Source organism: Rattus rattus, chromosome 6 (assembly GCF_011064425.1).
Source record: "Rattus rattus isolate New Zealand chromosome 6, Rrattus_CSIRO_v1, whole genome shotgun sequence".
In the NCBI taxonomy this organism is placed as follows: Eukaryota; Metazoa; Chordata; class Mammalia; order Rodentia; family Muridae; genus Rattus; species Rattus rattus.
In genome coordinates, this window is record NC_046159.1 from 11381528 (window position 1) to 11395211 (window position 13684).

Sequence of the window (13684 nt, forward strand, 5' to 3'; positions counted from 1 at the left end):
TAAAACTTTGTATATCATCATCATCATCATCATCATCATCATCATCATCATCATCATCACATCATCATGAGAGAGAGTGTTTATGTGTGTATGAAGCAGCTATTCAGTCATGCACACCAAGGTACCCCTTCAGAGATACAAGGACTTCTGTGGAACCAATTGTTTTATATGAGTGTTTTTGTGTGAGTTTTATCTGAGTCGTAGGGATTGAACTCAGACCACCAAGCCTGCAAGGCAAATGCCTTTACTCACTGAGCCATACCACCAACCAATGGTGCGAAGGGACAGAGAAGTTTGCATCCCAGAGGGCAGCAAGTAAAGACAATTAAATATAGGAAGGGGCCTGGACAGTACATAGCCTTCGTGGATGCCCCCTGTGGCCTGCTTACGGTAAGTAGACACAGCTCCTCTTTCGTACAGGGAGGGATTCTCTGGTTGTTAAGCTCACAGTGACCTCCTGTAACAGATGGGAGTCATTCTCCCCACAGGCTGCCCTGTGCCCTGGGCAGGCTTCATGGATATTCATTTTCCAAGAATAACCACAGAACATCACTGTTATCTCATGACAGTGCCCAAGATCAGGGGATACACTGTGTGACCATTCTACACAAGCCAAAACAGAACATGGTATCAGTTTTTCTCCCATTGCTGTGATAGAATGACCTAATAACAAGAAACCAAGGGGGAAATGGTTTGTTTTGGTTTGCAGGTCTAGAGGGCAGAGTTCATCATGGAAGGGAAGACTTGGCAACAGACAGGGAAGGCACTGTGGTATGAACAGGAAGACGGTTGGTCACATTGCGCCTGCACAGAAGAAGGAGAGAGAAAACAATACCCCAGTGTCTCCTCAAAGCCCACCCCCAGCAACCCACTTCCTCCAGAAAGGTTCCACCTCCTAAAGGTTCTATAATCTTCCCACAAGTGCAGAGTATTCAAACACATGGTAGAAATTACAACTAAGCAAGAGACAGAGGCTGGGGAGATCAGAACAATCAACCTGTCCGTGGAGACTGCTACCAGAGGTCAAATCAAAACATTTTACTCTGTCCTAATGGGGCAAGTGATAAGACCCAAAGTCCACAGCCTTGATCAATTCTTGGTTGTATACGCCAACATGAAAAGAACTCTTGCTTGTTAACGTTTTACAACCTGACCCAGTAGTTCCACCCACTCGTCTCTGGTCTCCCGGTAGCTAAACCCTCAAATGGTGAGGTGTTCTCATCCACTGCTGCATTTGTGAGCCTGATGGTGTGTTCTTGCTTTCTGACACACCGTTCTCTGGCCTGCGGGGTCAGAATCATGCTTGACTCAAGGTTCCCCAAAGCACGTGTAGTCTGGTTGCTGTGTTCCTGACTGCTGATTACTAACCAGTGAGGCGAATGGCGCCTTCTGAATCTCATTTCCTCAGAGAGGCTGTTCGACAAGTATGGGGTCAACCTAAAGGAAGCGGCGTTTATTCAATATTTTCTCCTTTCATTAGTGAGCTTAAATTACTTCCTTGTGAATTCTGCTTGTTACCTAAATGTACTAGCACTTTTGTTTCCTAATTAACTTTCTTATCAGAATCCCAACCAAAAATAACAAGAAATGTAATCGTGATAAGGTACCCTGCCCCCCTCAAAACAGATTTCCTTCTGTGCTTTATCTCTTGGCTCTGTTCTGGCTTCTTTAATTAAAATATCAGAAATTATTAGCTTCAAATTATTTCTTGATCTAGTGCTCAAATTCCCCAGAAAAAAAAAAAAACTGCTTCTTCTGCCTCCATATTTAAACCTTTATCTGCGTGAGGCAGATGAGCTCCCATACGTATGCAACTGGATTCACGTGATTCAATATAATTTTGGAAGAAGCATCTAATTTGGTCTCTAAGTAATGAGACAAACAAATCAGATGTGGCTGGGCTGAGCATTGAGTGTTTAAACTGCTCAGGTCTTCTCTCCTGGGCTTCCAGACCATCAAAATAAATAGCATTGATGTGCAAAAAGGCTCAAGAAATTTTAGCATGGAGATGTGAAATTCTAGGCGGCCATCTTATTTTTTTTTCACTAGAGGAATAGGGAAAAGAACAACAACAACCCGATTGTTGATAACTCAACAACTTGTGTGAGTCCCAGCGACTCACATGAGTAGTAGTCAAGGAAAAGCAATCATGTTCATTACAGGCTTCATCATAAATGATGAAAAAGCACCCTTACCCTTACATGGTGGCCCTGAGCGGCAGAAGACGGTGGGACATTTGGGGTGTTTCCGAGTTGGAATCTGCTCGCTTCTGGTGGAGCTGTGTGAGAGGTTCACTTTCTTCGAAGTTGTCTGCAACATGATCCCCTTCTGCACAAGGAGGCTTGGCTGCTACAACCACCAGGCAGCCATTCTCAACTTGTGCTTCATTGGAGCCTCCGTCCTTACCCCTGTGTTTATGGGATGGCTCGCGGATAGCAAGTACCTCGGGAGGAGCAAACTGGTTTGCATAGCCTTGTTTCTACATTTCCTAGGTGAGTGTCCCTTACTAACAGTGTTTGGGGGAGGGCACATAGAGGAATATGGCTTTGTTAAGAATTTTTAGTTTTGTTTCCACCCTGTCCTTAGCATAAACTATAACAAAATGTGTCATTTCAATTTATTCCATTCTTTGCATCATTTAGGCTGTTAGTGGATGTATATATTATGTTCCCCAGGGTTTTTAATACTCAGAGCATTGCGATTACTATATTTTATGCTAATTATATCTTTGCATGTCAATCTCCTCTACACCTAACGATGCCCTCACCTCTTTCTCTCTCTGCTTTAACTCAAATTTGTGGCAGACCCTATATGAAACACGGAATTCATCTGCTTCACAACCAGAAGAATTATGCCAAAAAGGTTGTTGAAGTTCGTGTAGAACAACTAAGAAGTGTTTGGCTTTCATAATTAATCATATGGTAATTAGAGTCCACATAAGATATGATTTCTGGGTTTTAAGATGCAGTGATAGATTTAAAAAGAAGTGAATTCAGACAGGACGGTAGGATTATTTACACAAAGGACAAAAAAGGTACAGAAGCTCGGGAGCGCTTGATGAGGTATATAGAGAAAGCTGGTTGATACTGTGTGTGTGTATGTGGGTGTGTGTCTGTGTGCATGTGTGTCTGTGTGTGTTTCTGTGTTTTTGTGTGTTTTTGTGTGTGTGTCTTTCTGTGTGTTTGTTTCTGTGTGTGTGTGTGTGTGTGTGTGTGTGTGTGTGTCTGTGTGTGTGTGTCTGTGTGTGTATGTGTGTGTGTGTGTGTGTGTGTCTGTGTATGTGTATATGTGTGTCTTTGTGTGTCTGTGTGTGTATGTGTCTCTCCATGTGTGTGTGTGCATCTGTGTCTGTGTGTATGTGTGCACACACACACTTGCATATAAGTCAGAGGACAACTCTTGGGAGTAGGTTTTTACCTTACATCTTGTTCTGAGGCAGAGTCTCTGTACTGGCAGGTTTTGTGTGTCAACTTGACTCAGGCTGGAGTTGTCACACAGAAAGGAGCCTCCCTTGAGGAAATGCCTCCATGAGATCCAGCTGTAAGGCATTAGTGATCAAGGAGGGAGGACCCAGCCCCTTGTGGTTGGTGCCATCCTTGGGCTGGTGGTCCTGGGTTCTATAAAAAGCAAGCTGAGTAAGCCAGGGGAAGCAAGCCAGTAAGTAATATCCCCCCATGGCCTCTGCTTCCTGACCTGCTCGAGTTCCAGTCTTGACTTCCTTTGGTGATGAACAGCAAAGTGGAAGTGTAAGCTGAATAAACCCTTTCCTCCCCACCTTGCTTCTTGGTCACGATGATTGTGCAGGAATAGAAATCCTAAGACAGTCTCTCTTGTTTCCTCTAGAGAGACACATATTCCACAGTAGCTTGCCTGTGAGCTTCCAGAGAATTCTCCCACCTCTGCCTCCTTTCTATCTTCACCTAGGAGTACAGAAACTAAGAATGTGTACTGCCACACCCAGCATTTTGCAGGGCTTTGGAATTGCAGGTTGCATAAGGAGCACATTTACCACTAACCCATCTTCCTGGCTATGGTCCATAACCACATGCCGAGCCATTGAGCCATCCTTCCTAGACAAGCATCTGCTAAGGGGAGGATGGAAATAACAGCTGTCAATCATTTGCCTCAGCAAACAGCATCACAGCCACCAAAACTGCTTAAATGGAGACCCCAACGGTCTTGGCACAGTGGTTTAACCTCCAAGGTTCTGAGCTAAAGAACCTGGGCAGTACTGTGCAGGGAGAATCTCCTGTGAAGAGGTTCTCTGTCAGTGGCAGTAAGTGGGAGACAAGTAGGCCTGGGTGAGGCGGCCCTCGCAGGCCTGCTACTGTGTGTCAAGGAGCATTCTGATAAGGAGAAAGAGAAAGCAAGATAAGGAAAGATGAATTCTCCTTGATTGGACTGCATGCCACACCACAGGTATTAGAGTTCATTTTCTTGTTCAGTGTTCTTATTTCTTGAGTCCGAACTCCTGGATAAGTCACCACACTGGGATAGAAAAAGGAGATCTTACCTTTGGAATTTTTCCAAGCAAAAAGGACTAGATCGACTCCCCCTGGGCTCTTGTTCTTAATGGGTTGGTTGGCTTTCTTCTATCTCTCTGTCTCTCTCTCTCTTGTCTCTCTGTGTCTCTCTCTGTCTCTCTCTCTCTCTCTGTCTCTCTCTCTCTCTGTCTCTCTGTCTCTCTCTCTCTCTCTCTCTCTCTGTCTCTCTCTCTGTCTCTCTCTGTCTCTCTCTCTCTCTCTCTCTCTCTCTCTCTGTGTCTCTCTCTCTCTCTCTCTCTCTCTCTCTCTCTCTCTCTCTCTCTCTCTCTCTCTCTCTGTCTCTCTCTCTCTCTCTCTCTCTCTCTCTCTCTCTCTCTCTCTCTCTCTCTCTCGTTCTCTCTGATCTCACTGTCCCACCTTGAGTATTGAAGCCAGGATCCACACATGCTACACAAACCCTCCACCACTGAGCTACATGTCCTCCCATTTTATCCTTCTTACTTTGAGAGAAGGTTTCCCCAAGCATCCCAGACTGTCTTAGAAAGCTACCGTGTGGCTGAATCAGGCCCTGAAATCACAGTCATCCTCCTTTTGCCTCACCTGGAGCTGGGTTTGGCTTTGTTTTCTTACTATGTCACATCCTGCATTTTCCACTCACAACTGCCATGACACTGTAAGCTGTTACTGCACATTAGAGATTCCCACTAATATCCATTTAGATTCTTTTATAAAAGTGAGCATTCTCCTTGACTGTGGCCTATCTGCTGGGCTACCAGCCATCTGTCCCACTCCAGCCCACATACATTTTACCAAAATGACTTCTTGAAAAAGAATGCATACGTATTGCTTCACGTTGCATCCATATTGTTCTATTGTCTAAAAATAAGCCCAAATTTAGCATATCTGAACCTTTATAATTTATATGGAATTTGCTCCCCTGGAAGGGTCTGTGCTCACCTCCAATGACACTGACATCCTCGCTACATCCCTACTTCTCCCTCTTCTATTCGTTTTCCTCTCTGCCTGAAACAGTTAACTCCTTCAAGTATTCGCCCTGTACCTGAGATTTTGAACACTCCTGCTATTTTGCCAAGACCTATGTTTGTTGCCAGTTTCTGAGTTTAGCCACGTTAGCAGACATAGCAATTGCATGGGCTGTGAAGGGAGATGGTTCAGTCAGCGATGTCTGTCATGTGAGCATGAAGAGCTCAGTTCATCCCAGAAGCAGTGTCCAAATACATGACGTGGTGGTGCCCAATTTTAGCAACACTGGGAGATGTAAAAATGCTGCCTGCTATGGTGTCAGAGGCTTTCCCTAGGAAACACTAACGCTCCACCACACACACATATATACTTATTCACTCCAGATAGAGAACCTATGACAAACCAAAGTCATAGTTGCATCAAAATCCAGTTTGGTGAACCGGTGAATTTTTATTGGGGTTACTAACAGGAATGTGGGTGAAAGATTATTTATAGGAGTGGGGATGACTCAAAATAGGGGAACCACCACCACAAAGCCCTCTACAACATGGGAAGGTCTTGAAGCCCACGTTCCTAGAGCTCTTTCCCTGACTTTCAGACAGCTCCAGGGTCAGAGACGGCCCTCTCTGCATCTCTGGTGTCTGTCTCCTCCCTCAGTACATGTTTATTGCCTCTATGACTCTGGGAATAGGACTTGGTGAATCTTCAAATTTTTATCATCCCCTGGTCATGTGAATTTAGTTTACCTCCTAGATCTCCTGACCTCCTCTCTCTCCTAGAAAGAATGTTCCAGTTCAGAGGAAACCATTACACATCACTAGCCTACGTGGCAAGCAACAGGTCACTGAGAGACCCCCATCTCCAAAGTTAAAGTGGGTGGCATCTAAGAGCTAATACCCCCAAAACCCCTGGTCTCTACGTGCAATAAATACACTGACCCTTCTGCTATGCAAGTGCTTTCTGTGTGTCTGCCTTTCTGACCTACCCACTCACTCCTGAATTGTTCCCCTGTGACCTCCCATAAGGTATGACAGCACTCCTTTTCACGAGGCTTGCAGATACAAGCAGACAACTTTTGCAGGGCACAATGTGTCTCATGAAAGAGATAAGTTCTTATCAAATGTATTGCAGATTTATTTGCATTGTTATCACATCAGTTTTTACTGGAGATAGAAGTGAGGTCTTGCTCTAATGAGATCAGAATCTTGTGACATTTTCCCCAGAGGATGGAAAGGGAACATCTTTGTGACTTATTGATACAGGAATATCATGTGGTCTGGAAGTAGATTGGCCTTAAATGGGTGATTACCACATGCACCAACTGAACTGCGCATGCCCTTGGATAACTTGGTACTGCCAAGCCTCACCTCACATTTCTGGGGAAGAAGATCAAATACTAGAGAAACATATTGTTTCACATCTGGCTGACCTTGAAAGAAAACATTTCAAAGCCAGTAACTTAAAGGGTCCACCCTCAGTAAATCAGCCCGCTGCTGAATGACAGTCAAACTCCTGCATTCGTCATTCGTCACATGGTAAAGACGTGTAGCGAAGATGTTAAATGCTGTACCCAATTTGTATTTCTGTAGAACTTCATGTGTTCTTGAGGAACTGACCGCCCATAACAACTTTGCAAAATTTCATATCAAAAATGGCAATATCAGAGTAACCGGACAGAAAAAAATGTAATCAAATGGGCTAAACAACATTAATCGTGTTAAGGAGGTAGCTCAATGTCAGAGAGCAGAATAGGACAGGCCAGAAGGGGCTCTCTGTCAACTGACATCCCGGTGTTAGTTTTGGGGGAACAGTATAGCATATGGAAATGCTTGGCAAGAAATGGACATCTGAGCAAATGATGGGGAAGCAGAGCGATTTCTATTTGAGCACAGTCATCAGCCAGGGGCCACAAGGTAAAAGTGGGGATGATACCCAGGCTTCCCTGTCATTCTGTAGCCCACCTCCTCCCGACTGGTCTGCATGACCCAGGACGCACTCCTGTTCCTACCGCACCACTCCCCGGGTTTCTCATCTCTGAGCCAGAAAGGCTCAGGAATCTGTGTGAGAAAACTGAGTAATAAGGACATACGTGCCCAAAGGGTGTCCTTCAGCTCCTGACCTTTCCTTCCCCCTGAGAGCTAGGACTACGGGTATGCTCTACTCCAGCAAATGTCTTAAGTTTTCGTACAAAACAATTCTGAATCGTTTTAACGTCGTTAAAATTGGACATCATTTCTTTATACATTTTTAGAGGAAAGATGGTTGAAACTGGAAGCAGGGGGGTGGGGAAACAATCCCAGAACCTTTGACTAGTTAAAACATGCAGTAAAGAGAATTCTTTAATATACTCTTTTATACATGAGTTGATTACAAATGAACCAAAAAAAATTTCGTAAGTTGGTTATTTAATTTTCAATTATGTGCGTGGCAGAATGGGGTATGTGCATGGGAGTAAAGCCACAAAGACCACAAGAGGGCACCCGACATCCGCACCCCAGAATTGAACTTGAGTCCCCTCACGAGGGCAGTGCCAGCTGTGAACTGCTGAGCCACTCGGGAAAATGTAAGCCATCCCTGAAATTGCAAAACCAACATCAAGCATGCTAGTAAGACACCCACACAGCCACGGACCTTCCAGAGTGAAGCGCTAATTTGCAATATGCTCTGGTGAGTTTGCATCTGTGCTACAAGCTCTCTCTCTCCTTTTCTCTCCACCAACAGGCACTGCCTTGTTATCAGTGCTTGCTTTTCCCTCGGAGGATTTCTACGGAGGCGCTTCTCCTGCGTCTAACATGCCCATGAGGAAGCGGGCCACGCTGTTTCATGTAGCGCTGCTGACCCTCTGCCTGGGCACAGGAGGAATAAGGGCCGTTGTTCGTCCGCCGGAGGCGTGTGGCCATCGGGAACAGGAGTCAAAGAAGCCAATGTCATTTTGTAACTGGTAAGTGGCATTGGTGAGGATAGAAGACAGAATTACAGCATTCAGTCCTCGTTTAGGTCTTCTCAGTTTGTCATTGGTTGGGCTGGGTGAGTGGCAGTGTGGTGACGTCTGTGATGATGGATCGGTCAGTAGTCATGGTCAAGGTTGGAGCTGTGACTCAGGAGTTTAGGATGCTCTTCTAGAGGACTGCAGTTTGGTTCCTAGCACCCAGCTCCAGCGGTTCACAGCTGCCTATAACTCCAGCTGCAGGGGATCAGTGCCCTCTTCTGACCTCCAAGGGCACATACAAGTATATGCAGATACAGGCATAGACACACACACACACACACACACACACACACACACACACACACACACTGAAACAAACACAACAAAGAAATCCTGATCAGCTATCAACCAGGATCAGCAACCTCCCAAGAAAACCCGATTAATTTCTTCTCCAAGTTGGAAGAAGACACACAGTGGGTTGTGGCAATGAATAGGATACGACCTCTGCACCGAACAGGCCTGGTGGAAGTCTCACCTCTCCTTACCATAAGCGTCTGACCTTGACCGGGTCGTCTTCTCTCTAGTCTGTTCGTGTCTGAAGGCAGTGCTCACACTTTCTCAGCTCTGACTGCTGCAGACAGAGAACTTGGTGCTATAGCTGCAGCTGCTCACCGAAGGGTAGCCATAGTCGTCCTGCTCACGTTGCTACAGATGAGACCAGCAGGGCCGGTGACTCCACAGGCTGGTGTAAAGAGGAGATAACAACGAAGAAAAGAGTGCCTCGGATGTGTTGGAAATCCATCAGGATCCTAATTTCTCCTCATATCACCCCCAACACCTGAAGAGTTGAGTTTTATGACAAGCAAACCATCTTTCTCTGACGCTTGGCAACTCGGCCTGGAGAATAAGAATGTGCGTGCAGGTATGTGTATGTGCATGTGTAGGTGTGTCTATGCACATGTGTCCCCAAGGGGAGCAGAGGCTGACCTCTAGTCTCATTCTTTGGGATCTACCGAGATTTTGAGGTATGGTCTCACATCGTTTTCTGAACCTTCCCGATTATCTAAACTGGATGGTCAGTGAGTTCCAGGAGCAGCCTTTCTGCATGCACCACCCTGGAGCTGGAAATACAAGGGTGCAGCACCACACCAGGCCTTTTACGTGCATACTAGGACTCAAACTCAGGCCCCGATGGTTCCACAGCGAGCGCTCCGCCTACTGCGCCATCTCCCCAGGCTCTGGATGTTTTTAAAGGCACCAGTTTATGTGCTGTGAAAGAGAGAGTCAAGAAACGATCAACATGAAGACACTGTTCGTAGCTTAGCATGGAGTTTCTCTTGGGTCCACACTACTCATTTGTGGGTGTCAAACGTCTATGAGCCGCTGTTAAAGTCCACATGGCACCATTTCACACCTTCCACCTAGGGGAAGGATTAGCTTGTATTTCGGAAAATGCCATTTAGATCCAAAATGTCTCCCCAAAGGCCCGCGGACGGAAGGTTTGGTCCCTGACCTACTGTACCATGGAGAACCTTTACACAGTGGGGCCTCGTAAAAACCAAGTTATGGTTTTGAAGGAGATGCTGGGATCCTGGCTTTTTCCTCATGTTCTTCTTGCTTCTGGGTGAGCACTAGGTGAGCAGCTTTGTTGGGTCATTTGGTTCCAGCCATGGCTCTAAGGTATTGCCTTGCCAGAGGCCCTAACACAATGGGTCAGCCACCAAGGACTAGCTAAAACCCTGGGAGCCTTGACATTATACTGTCCTCATTTTAAGTTGATGACTGAGTACATTTTCTTCATAACAGTTGAAAGCGAACCAGGAAGCATCGAGTTCACTCTGGGTTTGTTTGTCTGTTTGGGCTTTTTTTTGTTGTTAATTTTGGTTTGGTTTGTTTCTCTCTCTCTCTCTCTCTCTCTCTCTCTCTCTCTCTCTCTCTCTGTGTGTGTGTGTGTGTGTGCGTGCGTGTATCAGATTCCCAACACTCTCAAGAAAAGCTATCTCGTCACCACTGTTATTTCACAATAAATCATGGCAGACACCAGCACCAGACAAAAATGTTGAAAAAAAAATCTTAAAAACATTAAATGAGGGGCTGGAGAGATGGCTCGGTGGTTAAAAGTACTCGCTACTCTTCTGAAGGACTCAAGTGCAGTTGCTACCAACACCCACACATGGCTAAAAGTCAGTGATGACTCCACTTCAGGGCTCTGACACCCTCTCCTAGTCTAAGGAGGGTCCATGCAGGCACGAGGTTCATGCATACACGGAAGGAAAACACTTGCACGGTTTTAAAAACTGCACTAAAGAAAAATGTTTAGAGTCAATGTTATCTACGTGCACACAACTGTCCAAGTGAGTTCTTTCTCCTCCTTATCCCCCCCACCTCTCTCTCATATTAATATTACAAAACACTGAAGCCTGTTTTGGATTAAGTCCTAATGTCAGGAAAGGATGCAGTTTATCAAAGGGAGATAGGACGCTCGCTCCCTTGTAGCAATTTTTGCCTCCTTGACCTGCCTGAAGGAGAAAGAAATCCTTTTTCATTCTATTCAGAAGTTTTAATCCTTAATTAGCAACATCATTTTGATTAAATAAGACTCCAGAGGATTAAGACCGGAGAGCGATCAGTTGTTCTGAAAGATAGCTCCAGAGACTGTATTGTACTGTGGTTTTAGTCATTCAGGGCTGTGTTTAATCAAAGTGACATTTCTCGGTGTTGATTACAAAGGGGACATTATATGAATGAACTACTTTCTTTGGGAAACAGAGGGGACTCCCAGTGGACTTGTGCTTTAGGGGTTTGGGTAGGAGGATGGGGACTGGGGCACAATGAATTTCAGGGGGCTGGGAGGAACCAGGCCAGATTTGAGAACAACACATTTAGCAAGTGCTTTCTACTATTGTCTGATTTCATTAAAATCTCTGATGAGAGTAATCAAGCGGTATCTCTGGAGTTTGAAGACCCAGCATCTAGAGAAGTAGATGAAGCATCCTATTACTCTTAGATGTGATTAAACACTGCCTGCTGGGCTCATTTAAGGCTGGACTTCATTGTTTGCATTTTCTCACCTTCTTACTCTAAACATCAAGCTATAGCACAAGTTTGATCATCGTCTACTTAATAAAGTGTGTAGAAAAAAGAATGACACGAATGAGAAATCTGTTCTAGAACATTCTGAATGGGTTGGTGGCAAAATGGACAGACACTCTACAGGCAGTTGGGTAACTCGCTGGCAGGATCGCCTGCCGACTATCACTTGGGAGGGCTATGACTTCCAGCAAGGTGCAAATACCTCAGAGGGACCCGTTTTTGCTTATGCACAGAGTATCCTCACATACCACTGACATTTTTAATTTTAATAGCTGTTACTATTATTGAACAGTAAACACGTCATAGCTAAAAATCCTTCTCTTTTGGCTAGGAAGGAAACTCCATTTAATAGGTAGCCATCGTTAAAATGGACTTTCCGTTAGTTTAATTGTTTCCTTAAAGTCCACAAAATCATCTGTTGCACTGAGTATAGTTCAAGGGTAGAATGGTTCTCCCGATGTTCGTGAGGCCGCAGATTCAATGACCAGTGCCAGAAAAGAAAAATAAAACCCTAAACGCCGCCAACGTTAAAAAAAAGTGATTGATTTCAACAGCACCTTTCCAAAGACAACACGCCCCTTAAGCCTCTAACAACCGAAGTCTGCAGAAAGCCCTGCTTTCAGCGCAGATGTCTGATGTTCATAGCCGTGAGACCTTCAATGAGATGGGCCGTTGCTCTATACCACCCAAAGCTTCCCAGCGATCCTGGTAAGCAGGACAGACCAGAAGTTTTAGGAACTGACAACATTGATTCTGAGTAAGACTGCCAAATGCCCTGGGAAAAGCCACTGCTAGCCAACAGCGCCATCTGGACCAGTCTTCCGCTACGCTGCACCTCACCGGAAGTGCAAGGCTTAATCTCTCTGAAATCGAGATCTGCCAGCATCCTGGTGCACCTATGTACCCAGATCAGAACCCATTTATCTCAGGGATGTCTGGGTTCTGAGGCACGGAGTTCTGAGCCACCACACTGGAGATGATGTAACCGAGTGCCCCTGAGCAGGGTTTTTTTTCTCGAAGCCAAAGGATGGTGGAAAATTAAATCTGTTCATGGCCATAATTTTAAAGCCTGCCACCGTCAGCTTCAAATCGCTGGTCACATTTTTTTTCTACTCATTTTACCTGATAATTTGCATTCTATCTCTATTTCACGGCGTGACGCTTAAGGATTCCTACGGTGAATTAGGCAGAATCAAATCCCAAGCAAGTCATCGGTTCTTGAAAGGGACAGACCATGAATTTATTCCATCCCCCAAGTTTCAGAAATGCGTACCTAAATTGACCCTACATGATGTCTATCGCAGACAGAAATACTCTGAGTTGACATGGACTCAAACGCAGAATCTTTAAGAAGTGTTCTACCAGTTTTTCCAGAAACCGAACCCAAGGGATGAGTTTTACCTTTAGATGCACATTAAAGCTATCCAAGTATTCTTTTGAAATATCCCAATTCCTGGACCCCAGGGCTCTTGGTTATATCAGCTTGACAAAGGACACAAGGAAGGAAATTTGTTTTCTTCATTTTCAAACCAACAGAATCAAGTTAAAAACCACTGGTGAGTGCTTGTCCAGGGGTCAAAGACTTTCCTCGGCTACATGACAACCTAGAGGCCAGCCTAGGCATATAGAGATCTTGTCTCAAAGGAACCAATAAATAAATAAGCAAAAAGTAGGTTCTGTCTGTATTGTTTGGGGGAAACTATGTACATTTTACACTATGTACTATGTAGCAGATAAAAATGGTTATTTACAAGTTAATTATTATATATATTATATATAATTATAATATATATATATATGGAGAGAGAGAGAGAGAGAGAGAGAGAGAGAGAGAGAGAGAGATGTACATTAAGTAGAAAGATCTAGAGTTCAAGGACTGCCTTGGCCATGTACCAAGGGTGAGGTGATTCTGAGCTACACTTGAAACCTTGTTGCAATCCTTTACCAATCCCTTAAAAACGGTAATTCTCAATCCTGACCCCAAACATCCCACATTAGAGATTCCTGAACGGACGGTTGGGCGTTAGGAAAAGAAGGAGCAGGGAGGGAAAATGGAGGGCGATAAACGGAGACTAACAGCAGAGATCCGAGAAAGGGGAAGCTGCTGTTAGTTGATTACATCTACAACGGCTACCTGAGCCTTGGTGCTGACTCATCAAGATGTCCGCATCTCTGCTGGGGAAAACAACTCCCC

The 13684-nt window shown here is 44.9% G+C and overlaps 1 protein-coding gene across 1 annotated transcript in view; it reads left to right on the plus strand.

Moving 5' to 3' along the window:
* The first annotated feature begins 2149 nt into the window (after nt 1-2149).
* Slc15a5 (solute carrier family 15 member 5) overlaps nt 2150-13684 on the plus strand; it is an 89023-nt gene continuing 77488 nt past the window's right edge. Inside the window, exons 1-2 of the mRNA XM_032907323.1 lie at nt 2150-2492; nt 8190-8409. Of these exons, the coding sequence (XP_032763214.1) occupies nt 2150-2492; nt 8190-8409 (563 nt within the window). The remainder of the gene's footprint in view (nt 2493-8189; nt 8410-13684) is intronic.